This window comes from Eleginops maclovinus, chromosome 23, assembly GCF_036324505.1.
Source record: "Eleginops maclovinus isolate JMC-PN-2008 ecotype Puerto Natales chromosome 23, JC_Emac_rtc_rv5, whole genome shotgun sequence".
Classification (NCBI taxonomy): domain Eukaryota; kingdom Metazoa; phylum Chordata; class Actinopteri; order Perciformes; family Eleginopidae; genus Eleginops; species Eleginops maclovinus.
The window spans coordinates 15,918,778-15,946,201 of NC_086371.1; the positions used below are offsets into that span (position 1 = coordinate 15,918,778).

General features: G+C 41.4%; 1 protein-coding gene across 1 annotated transcript in view; it reads left to right on the plus strand.

Annotated features, from left to right (window-relative positions):
- Positions 1-17,293, plus strand: part of abcb7 (ATP-binding cassette, sub-family B (MDR/TAP), member 7) — a 23,212-nt gene extending 5,919 nt beyond the window's left edge. The window contains exons 5-16 of the mRNA XM_063877190.1: positions 1,529-1,661; positions 3,430-3,698; positions 4,599-4,687; positions 4,886-4,973; positions 7,625-7,799; positions 8,330-8,487; positions 10,359-10,522; positions 10,739-10,868; positions 11,228-11,399; positions 12,903-13,006; positions 13,686-13,793; positions 15,165-17,293. Coding sequence (XP_063733260.1) covers positions 1,529-1,661; positions 3,430-3,698; positions 4,599-4,687; positions 4,886-4,973; positions 7,625-7,799; positions 8,330-8,487; positions 10,359-10,522; positions 10,739-10,868; positions 11,228-11,399; positions 12,903-13,006; positions 13,686-13,793; positions 15,165-15,383 — 1,809 coding nt within the window. The 3' untranslated portion in view covers positions 15,384-17,293. The remainder of the gene's footprint in view (positions 1-1,528; positions 1,662-3,429; positions 3,699-4,598; positions 4,688-4,885; positions 4,974-7,624; positions 7,800-8,329; positions 8,488-10,358; positions 10,523-10,738; positions 10,869-11,227; positions 11,400-12,902; positions 13,007-13,685; positions 13,794-15,164) is intronic.
- Positions 17,294-27,424: the final 10,131 nt, after the last annotated feature.

A 27,424-nucleotide genomic window follows, 5' to 3' on the forward strand; every position in this document is an offset into this window, starting at 1 on the left:
ATCTTCTCCTCCTATTTCCCTGCTTGGCTGGAGTTAGCCTCGATTTCTGCCGTTTGTCTGTTTGAACTAAAACCCCCAGCAGTGTGGAGACAATTTTGAAATCAACTGAATAATTATGTGGTTACAGAGCAGCACACCTCTGCACTCGGCAATATCACTGACATTTTCATTTCAAATTCTATTATATAGAAGCTCTTGTTTTCGTTGGCCTCAAACGAAGCCCTCTCTGTCTGTGTGCCGGTGTGTCACACTGAACGCTTGATTCTTGATAACCTGAAGCTTTTCTCCACTACTTGACACTATATATTTAATATGAGATGACTTATCGCTAGGCACAGATCGACCTGCCGTTGATTTAATCTCCTGTTGGTCGCTAATGGTTTAAAAGAGCACAGCACTCCTTATTATGTATTAGTGCTGAAATTGAAGACATGTTTTGGCCCCATGATAATAGGCCTGGGCTATTTTTGTAGCCTGTTCTGTTCTGTCCTGTCTTGGTAGCATATATATTGTTTTTCCTTGAGGGGGTAAGAGGACTTCTATTTCTGATACCCATTACCAGTGTATTAAGGGAGACCCCAGGGATGTAGCTATGCAGTAATGGTGCATTGTTAGGTGTGCTTTTACATCCGCAGGGTAGACATAGGTTTGTTTTTTTTTCACTATATTTATAGTTTTTATACTTTAAAATATGTTTTTATTTAATTGCTTAATGGCAAAATGATAACGTGCAGAACAAGGGGTGAAGGAACAGAGAGCGCCTTCCCCTGTGTAAGAGCGTGATTGAAATGAAATAGGTTTCAAATGAAAATACACTGCTGTGTTCTCTGGCTGTCCTAATGCGCAGCGGACCGCCTTCGCCTGAGTCACACAGCTGTCCCTGTGCTTTTAATTAGTCATAATAACCATTTCAATTCCATTAGCAGGAAGCGCCAGCTACCTCATCAGCAGCGGCACAGCATGCTATACCCTGCATACCGCCATTCATATACATCCGTGAATGCACCTGGATGGATTTACTGCCTAGCAAAAGTGTAAATCCGTCTTTCTTGCCTCGCCCGGTGCACATAATGGCTGCAACCAATGATTATGTTCAATATTAATAAGATGCTAATGTTTTTTCAAGATGAATATTATCATTTGATTTTTAAAATGTCTGAAAATAGGGTGAAATGTCGCAAGAGCAAGGCTTTTTTTTATTGTCTTGTAAATGTCATTCCAAAACTCAAAGATATTCAGTTTTATATCATATATATATTAAACTGAATATCTTTGACAATATATATAACAACAAAAGCTGAGCATTTCCACATTTTTCTGCTTTTGTTTCACGAAAAATGACTTTAATGACGAATTGATTTTCAAAATAGTTAGCATACAAACATGCATCCATTCAGGGGTTGTACAGAGGACTAAAAAAATGTCACACAAAATTATAGAGCATATGTCTGTGTACTTTGAAAGTACTTCCCCCTCTCTTTATTCTCCTCCTCTCTGAATGACCCTCCCTCCCTATCTGCTTCCCCAGATGACCAATGTGACCGTGCCCTTCATGTTTAAGTATGCAGTGGACGAGCTTAACCAGATGTCGGGACACATGCTGAACCTGAATGACGCGCCAAGCACTGTGGCTACCATGGCAACGGCCATGCTGATTGGCTGTGAGTCCCAGACTTGTATTTCACTGGCAGGTGCCACACTCATGAGAGGGGACTGTGGGACTGCCTATTATCTGCAGGCTGACCTTTCCCAAAACATTCATATCAATGCCGATCCACGGCCCCCGCCTCTCCGACAGATTATTTACATTATGTGCTCCGTTCTGCGCCTGAGTTCGCTTCTGTCGATGCACGCGGGCCTCTTGTGAGCGCTGACGACTGCGCTGTATGATATCTGCGTGCTCCCAAGGCAAACAGAGCTCAATGCCTTTCTAAAGCAGTGGGATAGGAATTGCTAATATCCTTTTTTTAAAGTGGTTGGATTTTTTTTTGTGTTTTGCAAAGGCCAAGGCTGTTTCTTTTACTTCATCCCTTGAGAGCACTCCTTTTTTCTCTCTCTGTCCAAATGGCACCAATGAATACATATGGGTCAGGGGTGAAATGTAGCGTGAAAGTGTCTTTAAGTATTATTTCTCTCCTGATGAGAGCAAACAAAAAAATAAGAAAAGGAATATTGTGAACCTGACACCCACTGAAAGTCACTCTGGCCTTGAGTGAGATCAGCTTGGTTGCAATGTACACTCCGCCCTGTCGCCACTTATTTTAATGAGCCCACTTAGGTGTTGCACACTAATGCTGCCTGTCAAATAATTGGAGCACATGAACAGGACTCCAGACAGGATGAATTAAGATGATGAGGAAGAATGAAGGGGATGCTCTTAAAGAAAAAGAATTATATATTTTTTGTTCCCTTTTTGCAACACTCAGGTCCCGGCACCCGGAGCCTGCTGTGACGGTTGTAATTCGACTGAAAAGGTTGCACAGTGCTCATCCTGCCTTGTCAGATGCGGACACGTTCATTAGATGAGCATTCCTATTTAACGCCACATTACGGCCCCATAAACAACGGCAGACAGAGCGATTATTACCCTGACTTTGGTCTTAGCAGACAAGTCGTGTGTTCACACAAGTCGGTGAGATCGCCACAGGAAGGCCCTGTGCCGTTCAAACACAGACCATTAATTTGGGACAGTCATGCTAGCCATCTGCTTGTGTAAGCAGTGTAAGGGATTAGAATAATTGACTTTCTTGGAATTAGATTGGTGTTTTTTTTGGACTGAAACGCTTGCATGACGGCTCTGGTTTTTCGCTGCACATCAGGTAGCTTCCTTAAATTAATCCTAAAATAGGTAACACTTAAAAAGCTGGCTTGCATCCACGCTCATCATACAGATCCGCCAGACGGAAGTCTAGACAGTGGTGAGCCTGTTCATGGACTCAACTCAGTCACATCTTTCTGTGACACTCTTATTAAAACCTCCTCCCCCTCTTCTAGTATTACACACACACACACACACACACACACACACACACACACACACACACACACACACACACACACACACACACACACACACTTGTGTACACTCACATCCTCCCCCCTCCCCTCAGTCTGCAGTGTGCTGGCCTGCCACGGCAGTGAGGCTTCAGACAGCATCCTGCTCTGTAATTACAGAGGCTGCTGCTGTAGCCCTGCAGTGCTTTGCAGACCTGCCCTGCCACCTCATACAAGCTTTCACTTTAGAGCAGTTGACAAGCCTTTACCCTCGCTAGCCTCGACTGTCTCAATACTGTATTACATCTTACACGACAGGAAAGGCAGGGGTCATATTCTTGTTTTGCTGCCTCATATCACTTTAGAGCTACAGAACAGTCCTCTGTGCTTTTCACAGCAGGTATGCTAAACTCTCCGTCTCCTCCACTCTCCCAGATGGTGCATCACGGGCTGGTGCAGCCTTCTTCAACGAGTTGAGGAACACTGTGTTCGGCAAGGTGGCCCAGAACTCCATCCGACGCATCGCCAAAAATGTCTTCCTCCACCTGCACAATCTGGACCTTGGTTTCCATCTCAGCCGCCAGACGGGAGCACTGTCCAAGGCCATCGACCGCGGCACACGGGGCATCTCATTTGTCCTCAGTGCCATCGTCTTCAATCTAGGACCAACAGTCTTTGAGATGGGCCTCGTCAGTGCCATTTTGGTGAGTCTTTCAGTGACATCTACACACACAGATCTATACTAATGACTGTTATCATAAGCTTTGACATAATTACCGCAGCCAAGACGGTGAACCTTTAGTCTGCGTTTGTCGGTCAGCAGGATTACAGAAAAAAAGGGCTGCTCAACTCAGGTTGGTGCTGCATTCATGTGGTGTCAGAATAATCAGAAAAATGAATGCTGCACTTCACCTGAGCCCCATCTAGTTGGAACAACAACTGAGAAATGTCATGTAAATGCACCATTGGCCTTGTCTCTCCAGATGCTACTCTAGTTGTAGTAAGCCTCAAGAAACACTGCCTACTATGCTTTTTTAAAAAATGTTGTTACTGTTACTCTCTCATCCCTTAATGCACAGGACCTTCCATCACCTTCCATCACCTTGAACACTCCTCACGGCAGATTGTCCGACCATTAATTTGCGGGATATTGTCTACATTCTAAATGGAATATGAACTTTTGGTGGCAACACAGAGCCCATTAGCGTCAATGATGAATCCCAAAGCTTTGTAGCAGCTTAATGTCCTCCTGTGGAGTATGCCCTGAACCAGATGTCCCCCCTCCTTGGCCCGCACTGAAAGAACGGCTCGTCTATAGCTCCGTGGTATTATTCCACTCTGGACTGTAATGTCGGCTTGCCTGTAATGAGGACAGACTCCATTGCCCAAATAGCTAAAGCATTAGCACGATTAGTTCTTGTAGTTTCCCCTCCATTTGTAACACTCAATTTCATAGTGGATGGTCAAAAACAGTACGTTCTAAAAATGCCTTGTGACGCCAACGTGCGTGTCCGGAGGTCTGACGCGGTCCCGTGACTTTTATCATAAAGCGTCACAGCATGTAGAGGATGATCTGTTTCGTGTGTGCTCTTTCTCTTCTGCAGTATTACAAGTGTGGAGGACAGTTTGCAGCGGTGTCCTTGGGTACCTTATCAGCATACACCCTCTTCACCATTCTTGTCACTCAGTGGAGGTAACAAAGCAGATGTTTTTCATTGTGCTGTGTATGTATGCCTATCTTGTTTTATTCCTAGTGTTTGTTACCGCTCCAAAAAGATTCACTTTTTATTTCTGTGTGTTTTTGTGCTGACTGTGACAATATTCACTCCTAGGCTGAAATTTGTGCTTAAAAAAACGCCTACGTAAATGTTGCTCCTGTCTCTGCACACAGGACTCGTTTCCGGATAGAAATGAACAAAGCCGACAATGAAGCCGGCAACGCAGCTATTGACTCTCTCCTTAACTATGAGACTGTTAAGGTGAGATCCAACCCCCCGCTCAACCACACATGTACACACAAACACCTAGCCTATCATACACTCTTCTTCTAGCTCACACGCGTCCCCACCCCCTCCCTTCATCAATCCCCCCCTTTTATCTCCTCTATTCTAGTCGTTCTTCTATTCATTTAATCCAGGGACATTGACGTGAACAAATATTTACTCCATAATAGCGTTTCACTGGCATGAATATTCTTTTTAATCAAGAAATAGCTCTCTAGCGCTCTGTCTCCCATTATCACACAGAAGCTCCTGATCATAAAAGTCTATGTTAAAAGTCAAGTTAATTTAGTCTGTACAGTCCACAAAATCAAGTAAGCAGTGCAAACGTAGACATATTGTCTGGATATGTACTATTGCACAACATGAATTTCAGAGTAGGTGAAATGATTGCATATGTACATTCTGCTACTTTTTAACCATGTATTTACATTTTCCACCTTTCGAACTCAGATGCTGATCAAAGCCAATGGAGCAAGCCAACAAATAAGGAAATAATCAATGATCATCTTTCTATATACTGTAACTGTAGTAGTGCAATTTTGTCATGTAGGCAGTTCTTATGCCAAAAGTGATGACACTGCATTAACTCTAGTTGAGATTCATTCAGAGAGATGAAAATTGAACATTTTTGTCATTAGTTACAAAGTTAAAATTGGCATTAAACTATATATACTTTTTAACATCGATATTAAAGGGATGATTATCATAATTGTCATTATATCATCACCTAGGGCTGCACTAATGGTTATTTATTATATGTTTGTATTATACACCAATCGTTTTCTTGATTAACTCTGATCACAGGTACTTAAAGTGCAAAATGATTCCTTTAAGCTGCTTATTTTGCCAGACCTTCAGTCCGAAAACCTAATTATATTAAGTTGACTATAAAAAAAAGAAAGACAGAAAAGCAGCAAATCACCACAATAGAGGATAAAACTAGAGCATATTTGGCACAATGGACGAAACATTTCAGAGTTTGTTTATTTTCTGACCTTCACCTTTTTAATGACTCTGTGCTGATATTATCTGTCCTGCTCCTCATTGCTTTAAGTGTTAAAATATCCACTGCATTTGTAAATGTCTCTTGAGTTGCTACAAACACTGAGACATTTATCACCGGACCGCAGCAGAAATAGTTTCCTGGTTTAGTCAATGACCCGTGTCTTAGTTATAGTTCTGGCTGGAGCTACAGGCTTTGTTTTGAATAGAAATGTCTGCTGAGAGCCAGGTTAGTTTATGGGCAAGTGTTCCCTCGCAGACATCTGACTGATGCGAAGTGGTGCGGTTGTAAACATGGCTTTATACTTTTCTCAATAGCATGGTTATACTGGATCCTCAGCTTTCTAGGTAACATCATTGTGCACAGGACACACACACACACACACACACACACACACACACACACACACACACACACACACACACACACACACACACACACACACACACACACACACGTGTTACCCTCGGGTTCTGGGTGCTTTGTTTGGCTATACTAAATATATTTTGTACCCATGTTATTTTCCTTGCTGTATTATTTTTGCATCCTGTTTTTCTTAACGTTTTGTTCAGTGTTATTTTGTGTCATCTGTTCCAATGCGGCCGGATTTAGCATCACTCTGAGCTGTGAGTGTGCATATGTAATTAGATCTCCGCCCACTCAGAAATCCGTTCCACTTTCACAAAGGGTTGGATGAGAACCTGAACGCGGTGCCTTGCACTGCTTCGGTTCGTCCTCCATATGATACTTTCTCTCTCTCTCTCTCTCTCTCTCTCTCTCTCCTTGCATTTCCCTATATGCAAATCAGTGGCAAGTCGGTATCAGCACAGCACCACTGCCGTTAGCTAGAGAAGCAAATCGCCCACTTAACCAGAGCAGAGGAACAATAGTGCAAACTAAACAAACAGCAATATTAGGTAATTGGCAGCAGAGTTGAGGAGGGTCGTTCTTATGATCATGGCATAGTTCTATGTGCTGAAAATAAGAGATGTGCTTGTGGCTGATTCATTGGGCTTTTTTTTTTCTTTAAATGATGGCTGTATGTCTTAGTGGAAATTAGTGCTGCTTGTGTGGTGCAACACTGAAGAGCTCCCTGTGCTTTGTTTTTGTCTGTGTGAGCTGCAACAGATGTAAATACAGAGGCTGACGATGCCAATGATGAATACTCTGCAGAGATTCTTGTTTAACTTGCAAGGGATGCTCCCTTACAATTATAATTGCCTAATATTTTTCAAACTGTTATTTTGCCATAATCACTATCCTCTGCCAGAGCTACTTTGCTAAGCAGGCTCTGGATTCTGTTTTACCGCCCTCTACATTCTCTGTGGGGATGAGATGAAGATACAGAGAGAGGAAAAATAGTTTTAGAGGCCGACTGAGACCCAGACTACGCCCAGAGCGGTCACAGAGAACAAATGCAGCCTTGAGGCAGGATGCGCTTAAGTGTCTATCTGCCCGACACTGCTCTCCATGCTTACTTAAACTTTAACCTTAACCATATTTTGTGTCTCTCCCTCTCCCTCTCTCCCAACTTTCTTTTCTTGTGTGAATCCTTTTTGCCGTCTCCGTGAACTGTGCTCCCTTCTCCCCTCCCCTCTCTGCATGTTTCTCATCTCGGCTGCAGTACTTCAACAACGAGAAGTATGAAGCCGAAAAGTACGACGCATTCCTGAAGGTTTATGAGTCATCCTCTTTAAAAACCACGTCCACACTCGCCATGCTCAACTTTGGCCAGAGTGCCATCTTCAGTGTCGGCCTCACTGCCATCATGGTGCTGGCCAGCAAGGGCATTGCATCAGGTACGTGTGTGTGTGTGTGTGTGTGTGTGTGTGTGTGTGTGTGTCAGGGTCAGGGTCAGGTAAAATGATTCTCCAATTTTTGTAAACAAGGTTTATAAACCATGAGAAACAGGTACAGCATCTTGGTGTAAAGGCATTAAACAAATCACCTGAACTGAAATGACTTCTTCACACCCATGATCTGTGTCCACTGCACAATAACAAAAACAATGTGCATTTGGAAAGCTTAAAAAAACAAACTTAAAACAAAGTAATCTGGCAAGTAAAAACCTGACTGAACTGGATGATAGAAACTAAATGAGAACAAAGCACAGCAAGCATGAACAAGTGGCATGAATAGGAAATAAAACAGCCTTGATGCAGAAAATGAAATCACAGCAGGTGGAGATAGATTCAGACTGGAGCATGCTTCTGCTGCTCTCACAACTTGAAAGTGGAAATGTTTGTTTTTTCAGATTGTGTCTCCCAAGATACATGCGTCATACAATAGAGAATAATGTTCTTTAAGTCGCTGTGTCGCTGTGGTGTAGGTTCCATGACCGTGGGAGACCTGGTGATGGTGAACGGTCTGCTCTTCCAGCTCTCCCTCCCCCTCAACTTCCTGGGCACAGTGTACAGAGAGACCAGGCAGGCCCTGATCGACATGAACACTCTCTTCACTCTGCTCAGCATCGACACCAAGATCAAGGTAACTTGTCGGTCTGACATGCACCCTCTGCATTGTAGCAGTAAATTGCAAAAAAAAAATGTCTTAGTCTACCAAGAGGAAACAGTAGACTTGTAGGCAATAAAAGGTTCATACAGAGTTCAATTTAATATGTGAAAACTCGATTTCACTGAAGTTTGTTTCTCCAGTAGTAGCACATAATGGTAGTGAAAAAGATAGTGGTGAATGATTTTTTACATGGGATTTTTTTTGCTGCATGTGCTGACAGACAGGTTTTAGTCAAACATATTAATGACACGCTGGATCTGACTCCGGTGCTTCCTTATATGCTTCTTTTACAGCTCGACATTACTCGCCAGTTGGGATGTTATTGCTGCAGGACTGTGATTGTTGTTTGTTTTTTTTCCTGATTATTAACTAGGCAAGGTCAAACGCTTTCTTTCCTTTTTCAGTAGGGATATATAATCTGAGAAAAATGATCACTGACTAGAAATGTCTGTAAAAATATACGAGAGTTGTGGTGGTGGTGTTGTTGTTGTTGTTGTTGTAGAGCATCTGCTGATCAGTGATGAGGCTGATAAAGGGTCCTCACCTGTGTTCACTGTAGGGTTGTGGTGTGTTCAATTACCAGCCCTCTTTTTTCGTGGTTCAGTTTTGCCTGTTTGATCACATTGAGTTAACTAAAGGCACCTTTAAAGCACGGACGACTGCCATTAAGTTGGCGGTGCTTTTCAGCAGCCCCTTGCACTGGTTCTATTGCCCTTTAGTGCAGATAACCAAGTTTTAATTGGTTGTTTTATTCAACGTAGTATCCTCTATGCAAAATGCATCAAATCCATACATATGTTTGAGAAGCTGCAACCAACAAATGTTTGACATTTTATTTTGTGATTGATTATCAAAATTGATGCTGATCAATCCAGTTTTAGTGCCTAGAAACATGTAATGCCATTGATAAGGTGTTGCTGTAACTATTTAACCATTATCCAAATGTACAAATAGACAGTCAAGACAATATTCTGTCCATTAATTTAAAATATGCAAAAACTTGACATGTTATCCTGTGTATCTTCAATGTCATCATAACTCTCAGTTGTTGTTCTTGTTTTTTAAACGACAGCCCATCTTGCATCAGAAGAACACATTTAAGTGCAAATGTGCGGCTGCTATCGCCGCTAACAATATGAATGCCATTTCTGTCTCCAGCCTGTAATTATAGTCGGAGAAATGAATCTGTCCGGTTCTTTTTCCCCCATCAGTAATACTCCTCTCCATTGTGATTCCCTGTGGAATGGCACTGCCCAGCAGGCCATTACGGTCTGAATGCTTTTTTTGTTGTGGAACACATTGGCTTATTATGTAGATGTAAAATAATTTAAAACACCCCCTTACTTGAAACTGCGCCACAAAATAAAAATAAAAATCCTTTTGGCTTTTTTCCCATGTTGGGGGTGTATGAAATTATCATTTGTTTATACTAATAGACTGTGAGTTATTTGTATTGATTGTCTGAGGTGGATAGTGGGTGATCATGTTGTTATTAGATAGTAAAGAAGCAGAGCCGGCTTTACTCTCAGAGCGAGGACAGCGCCGTATTCACTGCTGACCTTGGCTGCATCTCAGCACTGTGGCTTGGCTCAGTATGTACCGAAAGTTTTCAAGCCATTGATCCTTCAGTCACCATGAAGGGCGGCGTCTGAAGATTCAGTTGAAACGACCTCTGGAATTTGCTGTGAATGTGTCTGCTTTATGCAGCCCATGTTGGCTATGTGCTGCAGCGTTATACTTCTTTACAAGGTGTTGGAGTAAGGTTGCATCATGCCGGGCCTCGTCTGCCAGGGGCTGTTCTGTTTCCGTCTCCTCTCTCTCAACCCTCTGATGCTTTTCTCTAGGAGAAGGATCTCGCCCCGCTTTTAAGCATCACACCGCAGGAGGCCACCATTCGCTTCGAGGATGTCTACTTCGAATATCTGGAGGGCCAGAAAGTCTTAAACGGAGTGTCCTTCGAAGTGCCTGCTGGGAAGAAGGTGGCTATCGTTGGTGGCAGCGGGTCAGGGTAGGTCGCTGTTAAACCATTTGTGTTACTCCATTAGATTAGCTGTTCTTTGTCCCCAAAGGGGGTGTCTGTCTGCTCAGGTCTGTGCCATCCTAACAGATGTGATTTGTGCAGACGGTGTTATCATCAGATATCATCAGATATCATCAGCACACTGTGGGGGGGTGCAGCTCACAGACAGAAGGATGTGACGATATGTTCCACATCTGTTTGCAGGAAGAGCACCATTGTGCGGCTGTTGTTCCGCTTCTTTGAGCCCCAGCAGGGGAACATCTACATAGGGGGGCAGAATATCCGAGACGTCAGCCTTGACAGCCTGAGGAGGTCTTTGGGGGTCGTACCTCAGGTCAGAGACACTCCCAACACAATGAAATAAACAATGCATTTTTTAAAACCATGTTGGTGTAAATGTAATATGTTAAGATTTTATTGTTGATACTAAACAACAAGGGGGCAGCATAGAACAAAGTAACGTTAGCGGTACACAGCGGAATCAGAAATACACTGATTTGAGGTTTTCGCTGCAGTGAGCTCAGAGGCAGATCTGAACAGATGGTACATAAACAGTATTTTTGTCATTTGCCTTGGTTCCCTTTCTCCCTCTTACCCTTGTTTTTGTGTCTTCAGTCCTCTTTTTCTGCCTCTGCTGCAATACATTTTTTCTCTGAAGCTTCATACTTTGTTCCCTAACCGTGTTGTTGTCAGGATGCTGTTCTGTTCCACAACACCATCTTCTACAACCTGCAGTACGGCAACATCAACGCCTCACCAGAGGAGGTTTACCAAGTCGCTCGACTAGCAGGCCTCCATGACGCCATCCTCAGGATGCCCCATGGCTACGAGACCCAAGTTGGAGAGCGGGGCCTCAAACTATCAGGTCTGCGGCACCATCATGACTACTGTTTAAATATGATCCCTTCTGTAGAGCCAGGAAAAGAGCTTTGTGGTTTGTGTGTGCCCCTGCAGGTGGAAACCATTTCAGTTTATTGTTCTTCTATAAGGCATCTGATTATTTTTCACGACTGATTAATTCTTTAATTTATCTTTAAGTCCATAAAAAATATAAAAGATGATGCCAGACAATGTTTTAAGGTTTGCTTGATAATAGACTCAAGCTATTTCTTTTTTAAATCAAAATGGTTGCAAATGAATCAACTATTAATTTCAGCTCGAATATTACATACTTCAATAAGTGATATAGGGATATGACGTATGATTTTAGGTTGAGTGTTATAATATGGTTGGAATATTTAGTTTTCCTGGCCTCAGTGGGAGCTTTACAGGACTAAAATCTGACCATATCTTACTGTGGTTATAGCTGTTGTTTGCATTACATATGAGTGAGTCTTCAATGATTTTATGTATGATTGTGTTAGTTTTGTAAAGCTCAACATGAAAAACAAATGGTAATTTCTATACCGTTACCAGAAAAAATAAGGCAAATTACAGGAGCGTAAATCTTTCACACACATTTTTATTCACTGCCATTCGCTGCCAAGAATATACAAGAATGCAGTTGCCATCTTGTTTGCTCTCTAAAATAAATGTGACTGAGAGCCTGCAAAATAGTGTGAGGATTATTCAAATGTGCGCAGCTCTACATTTTTAATGAACTATTGCAGTCGAATTGACTTGTAAGTCTTTGATTATGATCCGTTGTTTTGTAAAACAAGGTGTTAATTAAACCTTAAATTTGACCTTATTTGTGACGTTCATTAGCTGAGCCATTGTTATTTTGTTGTCGTCTTCTGTGTAGTGTGAGAACTTGTTTAATGGCACGTTGCCTTATTTGATCTGCAGTGATAGCACACGACTGTAGTATTTGGCTCCTAGCATCACTCTGCAACTCATTTAGCCCACGTTAACACACACAGTGTGTGAGCACTTTCACTCAACATTCAAGATGCAATTACTGGCAGCACAGATTTCTTTATGTGGAGTGACTGAGTGAGTGAGAGAACGGACAAAATAAAGACATGACTAACTTCTCATTAATTTTAACTGCTGCGGTACGTGACAGCTGCCAATGAGTTTGTCTCTGGGAGGAGGGGGGGGGGGCAGTCTGGGCCGTGAGGCTCCTAACTTCCTTTAGTGCTGTTCTCCACTGCCAGCAATATTTATATCTGCTGAACGCTGCTTGCTGTCAAGAGGCCTCACACAGCTCATATGTAATAAAAGCCGAGTCAGACACAGTTGGAGAAATCTTTGCGTCCTGCTGGCTTTTCTTGACAATTAAATGAAAGTCGCTTTTACCAGCCCTCTGCTTGAGGTAATTATCTGATGAGAGGGGCCAGAGAAAGACCTGCTGTATCCTCACACCTCTCAAACCTATTGGCTTTAGCCTGGTTTTCTCCTATTTATCACTTTGCTTCTGTTTCAGGAGGGGAGAAGCAACGTGTCGCCATCGCACGAGCGATACTGAAGAATCCCCCCATCCTACTGTATGACGAGGCAACATCCTCCCTCGACTCTATTACAGAAGAGGTGCATCATCACACACACATACTAACACACACATGCATAAATACCTCACATGCCCGTTGGCTGCTGCACGTACAGGTTGACTCCTCACAGTGCCTGCATGCATGTTTGGCAGAACAAACACCCTTTCAGTCACTCCTGTAGGTACTCTGCTCACTCCTGCGTCACATACCTGCTGTGACACACACACACACACCCCCCTCCCCCCTCTACACACGCACACTCACCACCCCCATGTTCTCCCCTGCCACCTGCCACTGTTTTCTCCTACTTAATCTCCAGCTCAGCTTAAACCCCACAGTCTTTGTAAATGTTACATTTAATGAGAAAGTTCAGCATGCCTTCTTTGAACTTCTGGAAAAAAAATCAGGGCAGTAAATGTGATTTTTAATTGAGATTTTCAGTTACTTCTTATTAGGACGGCCTTTTAAAATGATCATATGTAAACACTGGATATAAAAGCATATGAAGGCGGATGTTGCTCAGAAACATTCTGTTGAATTTACTTTCTTTTTCAAATCAAACTTTTGGAGTACATTTCGTATGTATTCTGTCATTCGTTTCCTTCTTTTCCTTATTATTTTTGCAAGTCACCCTTATTGGGAACCAGTTTCCTTTTGGTTTAGACACTCCTGTAAATCTTAACAATGTGATTTATTTATTTGTCTGTGTGTGCTTCCAGAACATCCTGAATTCGATGAAGGGGATGGTGCAGGACAGGACATCAGTGTTTATCGCCCACAGGCTTTCAACAATAGTAGACGCAGACGAGATTATAGTGCTCAATGAGGTAAGAACTCATCCACTTATTTTTTACTTGATCTCATACTTTCTTCATTAACATTTCCTGTTGTAGAGTCAGGGTTCATAAAATGCAAATAATATGACAATTCAGAGTTTTTGAGTAAAAACATGCGCCGTGTTAATTGCCCGTCCAATTAGACTGGTTTGCATTGAAGGAAGGAAGATGACCTGCACTCTGCGTGACCTTCAGCACTGGATCTGCCAGCAACACCAGTTCAGCAAGCAGCCTCTGTTTTTGCAACTCGTTTATTTTGAGTTACCTTTCTACAATGTACGTGATGAAGACATGCTTTGTTTAGCTTTTCTCATTAACTTCAACAACAACAGGACACTGTTGGTAGAAGTGAATGTATTATTTTTCAGCATAAGGGCTCATTAAAGCAGTCAGACTCAACTGGCTGTTTTGGTCAGATGGCGTGTCTTGTTTGTCTCGGTGACTAATAATGTATGGGCCAGCTTCCCAGACACTGATGAGGCCTCGTCCAGGACTAAACATTCAACACAGGCTTTTAATGGAGAGTGCCATTCAAATGGTTTGACTAAAACATGTTCTGTTTAGACTGAAGGTGCCTTGGAGATGAAGAGTATGTTTTAAAATCTTTTGCTGCCTTATTGTCACTTTATTATACATCAGAGAATATCCAGGCAAGACCAAAAAAAGCAGCCGTATTTAACGGGTTGGGCTTGAGGCACAGAGGGATGTCAGTTATTATCTGAAAGTAAGAGTTAATATGAAATGTAACACAGATGAAGTGATATTTTCCACTGGTGCTAGAGTCAGATAGGATAAATGATAAAAAAGATTTCTTTGAACTGCAGCGAGTGAGCATGTGCGGGTCCATGTTTCCAGAGTCAGATGGCAGGGATCAGAGGCTCGTGGTGAGGAGGCATGTTTGCGTGTGATGTCGCCATGCCGTTTGCTGGTGTCACCAGCAGAGGACTGCCTGGGGTGCTCATTAAAATAACGAGCGGAAGCAGTCACGTGCTCATCTTGGGTGCACTAAAGATGATGCCAACACCTCTGCATGCTCATGGGAGGTGGGGGAAGGGGGTGCCTTCGTTTGTGTTTGACTGTGTAGGAGGGATGTGTATTTGTTGCGTGCGGAAGAGCCTGTGTGTGCGAGTCGTGTTTTTGCGAGAGGAATTGCAACAGTTGTTGGGGAGGCGGCAGGGATTCTAGGGGGGAGCTGACTCTCCGCTGAGAGTGTGGTCAGTGTTGTGTGGTCATGACGAGATGCTAACTATAGGACTCTTGTGTTCATGGTCTTCCAATTTTCACTTCATGTGTGCTGCACAATTGCTTTGGCAGGTTTAAGTTTCATGTTAGCTCAAGTTTTTTCTGTTCTTTCTCCACCAGGGTAAAGTGGCAGAGCGAGGTGACCACCAAACCCTCCTCAGCATCCCCGGCAGCTTGTACTCAGACCTGTGGAACACACAGAACAGCAAAATCCTCAACAGGGACAAGAGCTCATCCGAGCCCCCGGTCGAACGCCTGTCCCAGAAGGAGGAGGAGAGGAAAAAACTGCAGGAGGAGATCGTCAATAGTGTTAAGGGCTGTGGGAACTGCTCCTGTTGAGGGAGGCTGCCCTCCTTGTCTCTACATCCCTCACAGATGGCCTACACTGGAATCCCTGCCTGGTCTGTGCAGCATTTGGGAGGGAGCAGAGTAGGGGTACATCCCCAATACCCACTCAAGCCAAGCCCCCACCCATGTGACAATCCCTCCTCCTCCCCGTATGAATAAAGGCCTCTGCTCGCCAAAGTGAAGGAGGAGGAGCAGAACAGGGAGCAAGTGTGTTTAGCACTGGCTGGTGTCCAGAGATAGAGCTTCAATGCCAGTTGTCTCAGCTGAAGCCAAGCATAAGAGACCTTGTATATCACAAACGTGTGCGTAAGACATCTGTTAGTCAACATGGTTGCCCCCTCTCCTCCTTATTTTTGACATCAGGTTTATTGACATCTTCCATTGCACTGGAAACAGATGAGAGTACACGCAATGACTTACACATGCCTTGATATTGAAACAAAATTTGTATTGATTGCATTTTTAGATGTATTTTTTATATTAAGGATTTGCACGTAATACAGGTTATTTTGGGTTTCAAAATACTGACATTACAAGGATTGTTTTTCAGTATGTGTTGGTTTGTTATATTTAATTTAATAGGTATTTCAATGGAATTCATAACACACATTACCCAATATGTTTTTTGAATGCATGTTCTAAATATATCAAATTCGGCAGATAATCAGGTCTTCTTGATTCGACTTACAACATTACCTTGATGTTTAGAACATGGACAATTGCTCCAGAGTGAATTGGCACTATGTCACATTCATGTAAATATAACACAAAGAAAGTAACTCCAATAAATCATGAAAGATTTTCACCACAATTGGAGCCACATTAAGAGGCAACAACTTAAGGGGCTCCTCTGGGAACATTTCCCTGTCATAAAATTTGGCTTTGGTTGATGGGCCTCTTGTAATGACATGCTATTCAAAGAGTTGTAACAGTGCTGAGACAGCTTTTTGGATTGTATCACTAGAATAAGAAGACTTCTTTCTGAAAGTTACATAAATCTTAATATTTAAAAACTCAAAAGTATATGTATGTCCTCATTTTCTGAGGGTGGGTTTGGCAGTGATACACACATTTTGTTTGGAACCTTGGTATGTTGTTATATCTCTAAATGAAAGGATTATTATACTAAACAATGTGAAACCTGTTTCATAGCATTCTGGACTATGTTGACTTTGTGAGTACACTGCAGAAAGGATAAAGATAATAAATGTTCAATTTTGTCTAAATAACGAGGTCTCCATGTTGTTCTGATCAGGGTTGAGTCATGATGAAATATAGCACAAGATGTACATATATTTATTTTCCTGGTATGTGTTTGAGGTTGTACTGGGTTGGGACCCCTCTAATTGATTATAACTAGAGGAGTCACAATATTATTAATAAGAAATAATAAAAGAAATGTATTTCTGCTACACAAAAAATATCATATTTGCTTTTTACTTGTGTAAGGAATAGCTTGGTTATGGATTAACTAAACAAGTTAATAGTTGTTAAGGATTTCTGATTCAGGCCTCAAAAAATACTCAAAGAAACTATCTTTGGAATTTGACATTTTAAGACATCCGAAATTCATGGTACAAAGCTAAATGTAAGTTGCTGGAGAGATAACTGTGAGCAGATGGCTGACAGTTATATCTGTTGGTAATGTTATGCATATAGGTTAACCCCTGACAAAATTCACAAGAGAACTGTCATATTATTTTGGCATTTCCCTTGTATTAAAACATGCTTGTAAGGATCTTGTGAATAAAATAGCCTGTGTGATGGAAACAAGAAACATAAGCAATAGAAATCAATTTCATATCTTTGATGAGAGATTGTAAAAATAGGTGAGGTATATAACTCATAACATAATCAATTGTTCCCCAGTTTTACGTGATATTAAACGTACACTTTTTTTCTTTCCTCGTCCGTTTATTTGTTCAAATGTTATCTTACAATATTGTTCTGGTTTTTTTTGGTAGCCATGTCATTTCTTCAAATACAAATATTTAACAACAAAACAAATGTCATCATCAAATCATTATTTTCTTAAATTGTGTAAAGTTAATACCACCATATTAAAGTCCTCATACAGGCACGTTTAAAGGATTTGCAAAATAGGCTTTGATTTCTATCTTTAATATTTTAACATGGGTTTCTGGCATAAAAGGGGAAAACAATGGCGGGAAGTCTGTCTATGCCCCGCCCACAATACGTTTCATTAGTCATGTGATTGATCTCCTCAAATGCTTAGTTTCTGTTTAATAAAAAACATTGGAGAAATCGAGCCAAACAAGTTTAACTCATTTTGTGCAACAAAACCTGGGACTAGCAGGTGAACCAGAAAGGCAAGTAAAGTTAGCATCTATTCTTTGTTTGTGTTGTTTGTTAGCTTGTTAGCTTGTAAATGGCAGTAGCTGACAGTGTTCCTGGTCTTTAAACATATAATGACTTCTTGTGGGATTTTCTGGCTGATAGTTGAAGGAGGCTCGAGGATGTGGTTTTCTTCCAAAAATTACAAACTTAACATATCGCTAACATATCGTCTGACAATCGGGGGTGTAAAGTTTTTTTTCGTGTTGGGTTGAAACTGTTTCTCTGTTGGTGTTTGTGTATTAGTCATTGATTGGTTATGAAATCCTAGACGTGCTAGATTTGGTTTGATAGGAATATGTTACAATGTCAGATTTCAGGGAAATCTGGAGGAATAAAAAAACATCTTTCTAGTGATAAAGTCTTCAGGATACACATCAGTATAATCCAGTTCAAAAACATTATAGAAAACAATGTTTTGTCTAGGGATCTTGAACTTTGACTATGGATGCTTTCTTTTAAAGGGGTCAGTAGAAGAAGGTAAAAAATGTATGGGGAAATGTATGCACTATTGGACTGAGAGTATGTTACATATACACCATGTGTGTACATGTTATTGCAAATGTATACAGTATTATAAAATGACATATACCGTGATACATTTTTTTCTGAAATTTAAATACCATATTTTAGGTTTACAAAACAATCTTGCTTTCAAGAACAGACCAGTTTTCATTTTTGTAATACTTGTGCAACACATGGGAGCAGTCAAAGGAATTGTTTAAAATTACATACTTGGCCAATTATTGATCTGTCTTCCCTTAAATACAAGTTGATTAGAAACTCCATCCATCTTCTCCTGCTTATCCGTCAGGGTCGCGGAGGTAACAGCTCCAGCAGAGAGCCCCAAACTTCTCTTTCGCTGGCCACATCAACCAGCTCTGACTGGGGGATTCCAAGGCGCTCCCAGGCCAGCAAAGAGATATAATCCCTCCACCTGGTCCTAGGTCTACCCCTCGGTCTCTTTCCAGCTGGACGTGCCTGGAACACCTCCCTAGGGAGGCGCCCAGGTGGCATCCTCACTATGTGCCCAAACCACCTCAACTGGCTCCTTTCAACGTGAAGGAGCAGCGGTTCTACTCCGAGTCCCTCCCGGATGACTGAACTTCTCACCTTATCCCTAAGGGAGATGCCAGCCACCCTGCGGAGAAATCCAATTTCGGCCGCTTGTATCCGCGATCTCGTTCTTTCGGTCATGACCCATCCTTCATGACCATAAGTGAGGGTAGGAACGAAAATGGCCCGGTAGACAGAGAGCTTTGCCTTCTGGCTCAGCTCTCTTTTCGTCACAATGGTGCAGTAAAGTGACTGCAGTACCGCTCCCGCTGCTCCGATACTCCGGCCATCGGTTTCCTGCTGAGAACCATGGCATCAGATTTAGAGGTGAGCCCCACCAGATCTAAGTGGTAACGCTCCACCTCCCGCACAAGCTCCGGCTCCTTCCCCCCCAGAGAGGTGACGTTCCACATCCCCAAAGCCAGCTTCTGCCGCCCGGGTCTGGTCCGTCAAGACCCTCTGCTTTCACTGCCACCCTTCTGGCAGCGCACCCGACCCCATCGCTGTTTCCCGTAGGTGGTGGGCCCGCGGGACGGAGAAGCGGAGGTGTTGCCCACGTTGCTTTTTTGGGCTGTGCCTGGCCGGGCTCCAGGGCAAGCCCGGCCACCAGATGCTCGCCGACGAGTCCTCCTTCTGGGCCTGGCTTCCTGGCTCCGGGACGGGTATCCTCGCTTTCATTTATGTTTGTCATGAGGTCTTTTGAACCAATCTTAGTCTGGCCCCTTACCTGAGACCAATTTGCCATGGGAGACCCTACCAGGAACACAAGGTTCCAGACAACACAGCCCCCAGGTTCATCGGGGCACACAAACCTCTCCACCACGATAAGGTGCTGATTCTCAGAAAGATTAGAAACTCAAGCATGAAATCTTTGAATGCAATGGTGATCTCTGGACTGTCTCCTTGTGTTCATTGTCTAGTGGACATAATGAGTGGCTTCCCTTAAAGAAGCCCTGCTGATCTGGATCCTGTGGGACCAAATGCATTAGACCACTTTCTATGTTACCTTTCGGCAAGATTATAATTGAAACTGACACTGACAAAAACAAAAACATTCACAGAACGTTATAGACGTTAGCCGTTGATGCGCCTCCACAACCTCGGCAGGAAGTCACACATTATAGATGAAAGTAGGCTTTGATAGAGCCCTGCTTAAAAGCAACTGGATGATTACTGGTTGGATGGGGCTTCCTTTCATGCGTCAGATGTCCAGGCAGATGAGTTGATGTTAATGACGCCTTTCTAATCTAACCTAGGAAGAGATTATGAAACTACTCATTAGCGACTCCCAACAATGTTCAGCTTCCCCCAACAGGTTATTTACTAATATTAAGTAAACATAACACACTATAATATGCTCGGGTTCTTTGACAGAGCCTCGGATATGACACAGAACAGCATTTTTTCTGTTCCTTTTCTTCTTTGCTGAGGCAAAGCTTTGTGTGTGTATGTTTGATACGGTCAAGGACATAACACTAAAAGTATTGAAGTTACTGAGCAATTCGAGATGGACGTACACAGGGGGGTGTTTTTCTTCCTGGCTATTTATGTTGAAAAACGGCACCACTAAATGTGTTCCATCCAATGACCCTTAATTGTTCTGTATGGCGTGCATGTGATTAGTGCTGTTGTGAGCTGTTTGTCTGCATGTCCTCGGAGGTAATGAGGAAGCCATCTCCCTGTTTACCATGCAGCATTCTGCAGGCGCAAAGGAAGACAGCCACACAAAGGCCTATAATAACGTCCTAAATATGGACCACAGCAGGAGATTCAGCTTCTAATGCAAACCGCAACCTTCTCCTGAAGGGGAGATATCCAGACGATGTTGCTGATGCGGATAGGTATATTTTTAAAAACAGTTTCTGTGCATGCATGCCTACATCTTATTATCTTGCATGGTGATTCAGCGATGGATTTAATTTGAAGATCTAAAGATAACATAAGATAAGAATTACTTTATTAATCCCAAACTGGGACATTTTTGTACGTTTTCTTCTTCTGAAGAAAAAGAACTGCATCTGTGGTCCCATGGAAGCTGTTCAGAGGGCATAGGTGAGCAGAGGGGTTCAGCCACACACGTCAAACCCCCCCCGACCCCTCCATGGCCTTGTTGCTGAAGTCTGCTGTGCTTCTTTTTTATATCATGATAACGGGCAGAGCGGGCTGAGACTTAGGGCCATCCCTCTGCACCAGACAGTCCCCTTTCCTATCCCACTACAATGAAACTAGTGTGTGGCCAAGGGCGTATACGCCTTGATAAATATGCATCGATGCCTCAGAGAAGATGTAGTTATTTCCACCGTTTTGTGTGGGAGTGTAAATTTATGTGCCTAATCCCTGAGTACTATATCAATGCTCCTGGTCAAAATGAGAATGAATATTCACACGTGTGCACTTGCACACACACGGCTGATCCTTTTAAAGTCAATAAACACAGTGGTATTAGCTTGTACAGTTTGCTGATGATGATGCCACCTCTGAGCACCGCCTGGATAAGCCAGGCCACACATGTGTAATATAATTCTTGCTGCAGATACAGAATTTATGAATCTATTATATATTTAAATGTGGTTTACACTTACAGGCAAAAAGGTCTTCTTTCTTTTCAAAGCAATACAAACAAACAAGTCTTTTTAGCTTCGGATCATGCAAGGTTAAATGCTTTTTTCCTTTGAAGGTAGCTCTGCAATCATTTATATTAAGACTTTATGACTCCACTTATTTTGAAGAAATGTGTACTCTGTGCTAGGTTCCATCTTTTCTAACCAGTTGGTATTTTGCGTGAGATGCCACATGCAAACACATAAAAGACTGGGGCTAAGACCCGTATGGTTCTAAAGGGAATACCTAAAGAGAAAATCCTTTGAAATATTATCAACGATACTGTTTAATTATCCCCTGATTTTGGACAGCAAAGTCACAATCTTCTCTTTTAAGATGGAAATAAGTATATGTTGAAATTCAAGAACTTTTTTTGTGGTTCTGCCTGAGTAATACAAATAGCAACACAGAATAAGACACGCAATATAAAAAATACAAATATATAACAATACATTACATTTCAAGCAAGTCATATCATTTTAAGTGCTGGTGAATTAATACAAGGCCTAAGCTAACTCTTTGAAGACATTTTTTGGAAGAATTGAATTGCGCAGATACAATAGAAACGTTTTCAGTTTGCGACCGAACATACACAGTTTCTGCTGTCCTGATGTCAAGGGGGAGCTCATTCCACCATTTGTGAGCCAGGATAGAAAACAAGCGTGTTTTTGAGGGGTGCCTGGGTCCCAGAGACAGGGGTAGCAAGCTGGCTGACGCCGAGCAAAGTGCACATGCTGGATTGTATGGTTTAACCAAGGCCTGGATATAGGAAGGGGCTGACCCCCTCACAGCTCGGTAGGCCAGTACCAGTGTCTTGAAGCGGATTCTGGCAAATTATTTGGTATATATGTGCAACATCAAAGAAGAATAAAAAACACGAGATAAAGGTTCACACAAGAAGAAGTAACCATATAAGTGGAAATTAAAACGATAAGAAAGAGAGAAAGGAGAACGTACTGATTCAACACACACTTTAATTAGACAGTAAAATGCGTATGAAGGAGACTTTCTATTTGTACGTTTCTGCTAATGTTTCTCTGAGGTGAAGACTCGAGGGCAGAAGTTTCAAATGCTAAGTTCAAGGGCCAGGTAGTGAGATATATATCCAGATATAATGGCCTCTTCCTAATCCAACAATTGTATATTGTGCACTTCAGATTTGCTGCTGGGTGCCACTAACACTGCTGCAACATTCTTCACTCCTAGGTTTTGTAGTTGAGGTTGACAGATGCATACCAGCAAAAAAATAATAAAAACGAAACGGTGAAGACTGACTCAATAAAATATTTATAAAACTATGTCATCAGTATTTGACAACCTAGAATTTGGCTAACTCAGCATATCTATTCTCTATCATGGGTCATCTTATTATCACTTATGGTGCACCAATGTTTGACCTGAATTGGAGATGTCATTTTATGGCTTAGGTGAGGTGACATTGAATTAGTTACAGAATCTGTGAACATATTCAAACGTAACTCTGCCAGCTGTAGAAAAAAAAATGTCCCCATGTCCCAGTAAAAATGGCTGTGGCTGCTGTCGAGGAGTCCCACAGGAGTTGTTCTATTATTCACTGTCTGAACAGCAGCTCTGGGGTCGGTGCCTGGATAGCATCATTATCCCTACTGCCTGCCTATTGTTACAACCTTCCGGAAGAATCACTCAAATTATACTACAGGTATTGAGTTTGCTTTTGGTGTTTTTCTATTCAAGTGATTGATATTAAAAGCCCAAAAGAAAGATCATGTCTTGTTTTGACATTAAAAAAATGTACTTACCAGTCTATCTAGTGAGGGGGTACTCTTCTACTAATTCCCGCCATGTTTCAATAAATATATAAAGGTATTTTTTTAGTCTTTATTGGAAATTTGAAAGGGGGAGACAGACAGGCAGGGTCGGGAGGAGGGTTTTTCAGGTAGTTGCAATCTGCAAATGTAGGAATACACTGTGTAGTATTACTCATTTCCAGTGAAATCCCTGCATTTAAAGTGTTCCCAAAAGTAAAGGTAAACATTGTGCTGAATGGCTTATTTCAGAACGAAATACAGTATATTATATCCTTATATTTATTAGAACAGTGTGTTCACTTTAAAGTATCAGCTGGTAAAGGTGAAGCTTATTTTGATTACTTTGTTCTACTGCTGGTTGCCTTAATATATTATAATATCTCATAGTTCATAAGTTGATTATTAAATTCTAAATCTGTAAAGTACATTAAAGTAACTTGAGTGGTCTGATTGGAAATGGGTTTGTATTGTATCAAATCACTGTTTCATTGCCACATATTTACACAGCAAGATGAAGACTGTAACCCATCCTATTTTAAAGGACTTGAGTAAATGTAGGCTACTACTTTCCACCACTGGCCAGGTGCGTTCATTTTATTGTCCAACAAAAATCCAACAATGAATGTATTAAGGTCTCAACCTATCGTCAATGGTCTTTAAGACTTTTAGCTGGATTCACATGAAGAAGTGTGAACCTTTTTGAATCAAGCTCTCCCCATCTCAAACAGAGCTGACGAATTACACCCAATGGCCCGGAGACTGTTTGGTCAGGCACAGTGTTGCTAATACAAAGATGGATGCATGCAGGTTACAACTGTCATAATCTTATTGGAGATTTCACACCGACTGTCAGACCTGGTGAGCGTCAAAGCCTGAGATTCCAGCATTTACATTCGGCTCTGAACTCCTTGCAGCCTTTAATTTTCCATGAGCTTCAATGCCAGTCGCCTCCTGTAGATTTATTTAAACTGTGTTGAGGAGAATCTGCCCGTTTTTCACATTCAGTTCAGATTATCTTTTCAGCTGCTCAGCCTGGTAAACCTCACTTTATTTGATAATGTAAAACATTGTATCTGTCAGCATGTGCCTAGGCCATTCTGTGCAGTTCCTTACAGCACCTTGACATCAACTCTATTCAAAATGTTTTTATGAGTTGCAAGTTCAGATTTTGTACCATAACACGTTTTCTTCTTACCAAAACTCAACTGAATGGCTGTTCATTGTATCAAAAGAATAATACAAAAGCACCGAAATCCAGCAAGTAAGTTGGTATGTTGTTAAAGTTTGCAAATGGTATTATATCTGATTTTGGAGAAGAAGTTTTTTGTTTTGAATGTATTTTATGCACCATTGTCTCCATGTTTTATTTGTGTACTTACTTTCCAATTCCCCAAAGTTTCATAAGCCTTGTTTTATCTGGTCATCTGTAATGGTGACAAACCCCTATTCACAACGGTTTGTGTTGTGGTTGTCTACCAGAAGCTTTCATAAATTGACTTCTTTATCTATTCATTTGAAGCCACGATCTAAGTTTTACAATAAACTAATTAGATCTTGATGGTTTTTAAATCTATATATCAATCCGATGAAGTATTTTAGTCATCAAACGTAAGAGACAAAGCCTGAGTTAACGGTGGCAAACCAAGACCTCCTTTGTCCGCCAAACAATGTCAGAAAAATGCAAAAACTGATTTCTTAAATAACCATATCCATTTTTTTTCAGGAGGGGGAGACCTCTACGGATACAAACCTCCTGAACAATGAACACTCAGCCGATCCTAACCGCTGATTGTAATAAGGGCAATGGTGTTGAAGACAACTCCCATCATCCCACACTATCATAGCATCGACAATTTCTCACTGAGAACCCCAATGGCGAAAAAAAAAACATAATGTAAGTAAAACAAAATCTTCTCTTTGAATTCACTTTGTGTCGAATCAGTTAATAATGTATTGTTTATATTTATGCACAAACTGGATGGTAAAGATACATTAAGTTAATAGGCTATGAAACTTGCTGCAACAACCGTTATGAGTCTTTATAATAATGATATCATCTTTGGTTATCAGTGATTTGTTTTATACTGATGATGCATGGATCTTTACATAAGTAAACCATTTCGTTATCTAAACTTTTCAACACACTCTTCATTATATGCAACAAGTTTCAGAGTTAATTTGCATAGCTGAGCCTATTATTTTATATTACACTCATCACACTGCAGTAGTGATTACCTCTGTTTACTGCAACGACATAAAGAAACTCTGTAATTATACCAGCATGGAAATGTTCCGCTTTTGTCAGCTTTGAGTTTTGTTATCGACTTGCTGGGCTTTAAGAAAAGCTGTAAGCCAATTTGTCTCCTCAGTATAAACATCTGTAATGATGACTGCAGTTGGAAAGGTATTTTAAGAAATGTGGATATAATTTCAGTTCACACATCTGCTACTTTAAGGGAAAAGTGAAAACATGGCTCATAAAAGAAATGCCATCATCTCTTTCTAAGTTAATTTTCTAATTTGTGTGTGCTAAGTTAGAGAGTTATAGATAATGCAGATCAAGGCCACAAAGGTGTGTGTGTGTGTGTGTGTGTGTGTGTGTGTGTGTGTGTGTGTGTGTGTGTGTGTGTGTGTGTGTGTGTGTGTGTGTGTGTTTGTCAAATCTCTCAGTGTGTGATGGTGCTGCTGTAGAAAGACAGATTTTGTCCCTGTCATATTAATCTGCACGTATTCACATCAAGCTTGAATAAACGTTTTAGTTTAGCAGTTCTGTTTTATTGGGCATTATTACACATTTTGACTGCACACATTTAACATCGGGAAAGACAGAAACTGAGTCTCTCCAAAATGTCTGAATATTTATACCAATAGACTTAGGGGCTGATGAACCTTAATAATTCCAGAGCTGAGACACAGTTGATTATTTGTGATAATCAGTGGATCAACAAAAAAGTAATCCTAAGAAATGAAGATACCTCATTTATCATTTTTTAAGCAAAAATATATTCACTGCTACTAGTTTTCCAATGTGAATATTTCTTCTTCTTTTATGAAACTGAATATTCTTGGAATAGCCTTGTAAAACAATCAGTTTGGATATGTCAACATCTATTTTGGAGAATGCATTTTGAAGTGAACTGACATTTTATAACCAGAGAAATAAAAGTTAATTGTCATATTAATTAATCATAGATATAACAGTTTGTTGCAGCACCTACCAATGCCTAATAGGAAATAAAAATGACCATCATAACATTAAAAGCCCAACATAACATCTTCAAATTTCCTGTTTTTTCCAACCCACAGTCAAAGCCCCAACTAAGCTTTATGTTCTGTGATAGAAAACAGAGAAACTGGAAAGTGGGTACATTCTGGCTTGATTTGGCATACACCTTTTAAAGAAATCAAAATGTTTTTGACAATTTTTCATCAATTAGGCAGATTCACAAAGATACATCAACCAAGAAAATATGTTTCCTTTCAACCAGAGAGTCCTATAAATGAAAACGTTCTGAATAAAAAGAAAATTCACCTTGTACAGCTTTCCAAAAAATACAATGAAACTACTTGTGCTTTTGTATATAATACATCACATAGCCTGCATTGTAAACTGTATAATGACAAAACTGCATTGTAACGGCAGGATATAAAACAGGTATGACGAACCAAATGTAATTTTCCTTAAAATATTTGAATCTAAATCGATCAATTAATCACTGATTGATCTATTTCTTATTCTCTTTTTTCTGTTTGCAGACCTAACTCATATATTGACACACACACACACACACACACACACACACACACACACACACACACACACACACACACACACACACACACACACACACACACACACACACACACACACACACACACACACACACACACACAGAGGGAGAGATAGTGAGAGACTACCCAAATATTGCTTCCAGTCCGGTAAGTGTTATGAGTGGGCCTATAATCCTGCATAGGCATACATGAGTAGCCTATTCATTATTCATGTCATTGCAGTTGCCCTGTTATGATACAGTCCTATTTGGAGTGGGCTACCTGATTTGCTCAGCGCGTCCGTCAAAGCGGTGCGTGGCCCTGCGTCGGCTGGCTGTGCGCGCTCATAGGTCGGACCGAGAAGAATCGGAGGGGGAGCAGGCAAAGTGCGCGCCTACGAGACTGCGCGCCGCAAGGAGGGGGAGAGGTCCAGCTGCAAAAAAAAGGGAGAAAAAATACGCC